This window comes from Zingiber officinale, chromosome 3B (genome assembly GCF_018446385.1).
Source record: "Zingiber officinale cultivar Zhangliang chromosome 3B, Zo_v1.1, whole genome shotgun sequence".
In the NCBI taxonomy this organism is placed as follows: Eukaryota; Viridiplantae; Streptophyta; class Magnoliopsida; order Zingiberales; family Zingiberaceae; genus Zingiber; species Zingiber officinale.
The window spans coordinates 49,861,983-49,865,860 of record NC_055991.1 but is presented as its reverse complement, the minus strand read 5'-3'; the positions used below and the strand labels follow the sequence as shown (position 1 = coordinate 49,865,860).

The window sequence follows — 3,878 nt, the reverse complement described above, 5'->3', positions numbered from 1 at the left end:
TAAAACTTCTACCTAGTGTTCTTTATCTGCAAAGGCTTCTGCCCAGTTCACTCGATCAGGACTTCCTTACCTAGTCCACTTGACTAGGACTTCCTTGCCCAATCCACTCAGACAAAGACTTTTTTGCCTAATTTACTCGACCAGGACTTATTTGCTACTAAGATTTTATATACACTTAGGCTACGTTTGGTAGGTTGTAATTTGCCTTATAATGTAATCAGAATTACATTATAAGGATGATTATTTTGTTTGGTTTAACTTTAAACTTGTAATGTAATGTAACCTCGATTACAAAAGGTAGTGAAGTTTTATAATATGGATTACAAAGAAAATATTATGTAATCCGATTACATTACGAGGTCACTATTTAACTAAAATTTAAATGCTGAATATACCCCTAGTCAGTCGTTGCCCGTCGACCGCTACCGCCATCGGTCGTCGCCTGTCGCCGCCCACTGTCGGCTGCCGCCGGTTGTCGGCCGCCACCGCCCTGTTGGCTGTCACCGACGTCGGTCGCCGGGCGCTGGCCGCCGTCGGTCGCCGACAACCGCAAGCTCCGACAAAGGTGCGGCGGCCGTCGGTAGAAGTCGCAAGATATTTTTGTCATTTTATAATAATACGAATTACATTCCTTATAAAAAATAATGGATACCAAACAAAAAAATACAATCACCCTTGTAATCAAAGATTACATACATTATATTACCAAACGTAGTAATGTAATCAAGATTATATTACATTATATTACAAATTTGATTACATTATAAGCTCGATTACATTACACCCAATCAAATGTAGCCTTAGCCTCATTAGATCACAAATAAATTTTAACTTTGAATATTTGTCAATATTAAAATCAAGTTCCATTATGTGCTCCTAACACTAATAATATATTGTCATGTCATCAAAGATTTACCATGATAGTATGTTTGATAACAAGGGACCACACAGTATGTTTGATACTGATTACTTAGATGCATAATGGATACTCATGATAGTACAATCACATGTATAGCATATCTCAGATCCCTACTTAGATATGATACTTTATCGAACATAATATAAGTAGGGATTTTGGGATTATTTGTAAGAAATTAGGACGTTAAACATGCTTAAGCGTAGTGGAAAAATTAATTAGACCCTCTCCAGAAGATCCATGCGAAGGAGAAAATAATCATATACTAAGTTCTACATGAGAGATATACCTTTGTTGTGTGCCCTTCGTAATCCTGACAACAACCTTTTCTTTGGATCCAGATCTCAGCGCATTCAAGCGTTTGCGCCTCTACGGTATCCACACGAACATATCGTTCGTTCGTCGCACGAACGAAGCCTTCGGAGAAGAATCATCTTCTTGTGCTAGCAAGAAGCATGGTTCGACCAAACATCAAGAATCTACCATGAAAGGAGGAGGAAGAAGATGGAATCTCAAGAGCCACCTTTTCTCATCTAATTAAAAATAAAATCTAAAAACCTATTTATATTCATTTAATGAATACCAAAGATTTTTTTATCTCTTTGTATTCTTCTTAATGAGTTAGATTTATTATATTGGATTAATCATTAATCCAATAACCTAATAAGTCTAACCCATTGAGTATAATTCATTAATCCAATGTGTTTAATTCGATTTGGACTTAATTCAACGATTGACTCTTAGGATTAAATAGTAACATTACTTGTATATGTTTGTGTTATTATGAAATTGTATATGTTTGTGTGTTATGATATTGCTTCTGCCGATGCAAAGCAAACTCATCCATGCCTTTGTTACACGTACCCACTGCAAGTACAGACGACTGCGGGATTAGTCCTTCTATATTTCCAGCAGCCAATGGAGAAGAGTTGTCCAACTCAACTTCCTTCATTTACTATTCTATCTCCTAATGGTCCAGTTTAGTATTTTATTTATACTTGATTGCTTCACTATATTTTTTTAATCATTTTTTTTTTTGTTATTCTCTGAACTCTGGACAAACAGAACAAACCTACTCCAGATCTCGCTCCTTCAATTTGTTGGTTCAGTTGTAGAATTCACTACATTTGTTTAATGCCACTGCCATTTTCCAAGTTTCAAAGCTGAGTTGTTATAAATCTCAGTGCTTAATTCTCAGTTGTTATAATGCCGGGAGACAAAGTGTAATCATTGCCGAGCTTGGAGTCCTTCAGATGCCCATGAATTGCAGGAAATGTGAGAAGAAGTCTAAGGTTAATAATTGTAGGAAGGGCTTGTGGTCACCAGAAGAGGATGAGAAGCTGAAGAGCTGCATCAGTAAGCATGGCCTCGGAAGCTGGAGCTCCATCCCTGCCAAAGCTGGTAATTTTCAGCTTTCTTTTACATTCAGGTGGCTGAGAGAATTAAGTTTCCATTTTGTTTCTTAGGTTTGCAGAGAAATGGGAAGAGCTGCAGATTGAGGTGGCTCAATTACTTGAGGCCAGGGTTGAACCATGACACCTTTTCTTCTCAGGAGGTGGAAACGATTGTGAAACTCCAATCTCTGTTGGGAAACAAGTAAGCAGAAGGTGTCAGAAACCAAAGAGGCCTCCATTAAAATCTTTTGAATGAACTGAACTCTCGAATGATCCGCAGGTGGTCTCTGATAGCTAAACATCTACCAGGAAGAACCGACAACGAAGTGAAGAACTATTGGAACTCCAATCTCAGAAACAAAATTATGAAGGGAGGGGAATCATTGAAATCTCCTTTCTCATCTTCAAAATTGCCACAATGCACTAGCCAATTCTCATTTTCAGCATGTCTAGAATCCATGGAACCATCCACTATGGAACCAACTCAGCCGGAGAGAGGAGTCGAGGAAAGTGCGGCGAAGGGAGGGAGGAGCCAACAACTTTCATTTCCTAAAATACTATTTACGGATTGGATTTCAATGGAGCATCCTGAAGGTCAAAATCCAATGCAAGCTGATGAAGGGATGAGCAGCCACTGGGCCTGCTCCATGTCAAGTACAGATGTGAGCTGGTTGGAGCTGTTGCAAGCTAGTTATATGCCTTCTGACGAAGATTTGATCCGTGAATTCGGGGTTGGAGAGTTTAGATCACATTTCAATCATGGAGAAACTGTATTTGATGCTGTTTCAGGGGTTGAGACTAGCAATGGTTTCCAGATGAGCCAGGGTCCGTTTTTATTCAATAACTAAATGCAAATTACAAAACAGTCAATTGAAAAATTGAGATTAAAACAGAATGTTTTTGAGCTTTCATTGCCAGTATATTATCCATTGTAAAATATTGAACGAACCGTCAGTAGATTATTTTTTAGTATTTTTTTATCCACTTAAAATTAGATGGACTAAACTTTCTTTCCTTATGTAGTTAGGCCATATCCTCGCTTGATCCTCTCGCAGCAGTTCCTTGCGGCCTCAGAGTTCCACGAGGCGGCCACTAAGGAGGCATTTTACAAGTTAGGAAGGAGGCATTTTACAAGTTAGGTAGTTTCATTGATTATTTTTAAAGTAACCGGTTTGATCCAATGGAAGTTTTTCATCGACCACCAGGATAAATCGAGAAACGCGCGTGATGGCCAGTTCAGAAGTCTAACATCCTTGATCAAACCACGAATACCTGGATGACAATCTGGATGTCCTATCACGGTACTAAAACCTCGGGGACACGTTCCACTCTTAACAAATCGTAATATAGACGTCTCTTTTGTAAAATTTATCAAATGATGTCCCACTTAGGGAAATTATCTAGAAGCTGTTAGCAAGTAGCTACTACAATTTATAGCAATTAGTTGCTAGTTGTTAAAATAATATCATTGTCTTATGTTAATTTTATTTAATCGAGAGTGATGACTTAATTAAAATAATATTTGAAATTATAAAACAAACTGGGAGGACTCCATTTGATCCACTATA

The 3,878-nt window shown here is 38.0% G+C and overlaps 1 protein-coding gene across 1 annotated transcript; it reads left to right on the top strand.

The window, feature by feature from the left end:
• Nucleotides 1-2,097: 2,097 nt before the first annotated feature.
• On the top strand, nt 2,098-3,449 carry LOC122054877 (transcription factor LAF1-like). The gene is made up of 4 exons (XM_042616301.1): nt 2,098-2,317; nt 2,383-2,512; nt 2,591-3,135; nt 3,334-3,449. The coding sequence occupies exons 1-4, from the start codon at nt 2,170-2,172 to the stop codon at nt 3,447-3,449; spliced, it is 939 nt and encodes a 312-aa protein (XP_042472235.1). The 5' UTR covers nt 2,098-2,169.
• The last annotated feature ends 429 nt before the right edge of the window (nt 3,450-3,878 follow it).

Excerpts from the sequence above, each read along its gene's own strand:
- LOC122054877 (XM_042616301.1), top strand. The coding sequence starts at position 2,170 with ATGCCCATGAATTGCAGGAAATGTGAGAAGAAGTCTAAGGTTAATAAT. Across the intron at positions 2,318-2,382 it reads CTCCATCCCTGCCAAAGCTG|GTTTGCAGAGAAATGGGAAG; the intron begins GTAATTTTCAGC and ends TTTGTTTCTTAG. Across the intron at positions 3,136-3,333 it reads TGGTTTCCAGATGAGCCAGG|TTAGGCCATATCCTCGCTTG; the intron begins GTCCGTTTTTAT and ends TTCCTTATGTAG.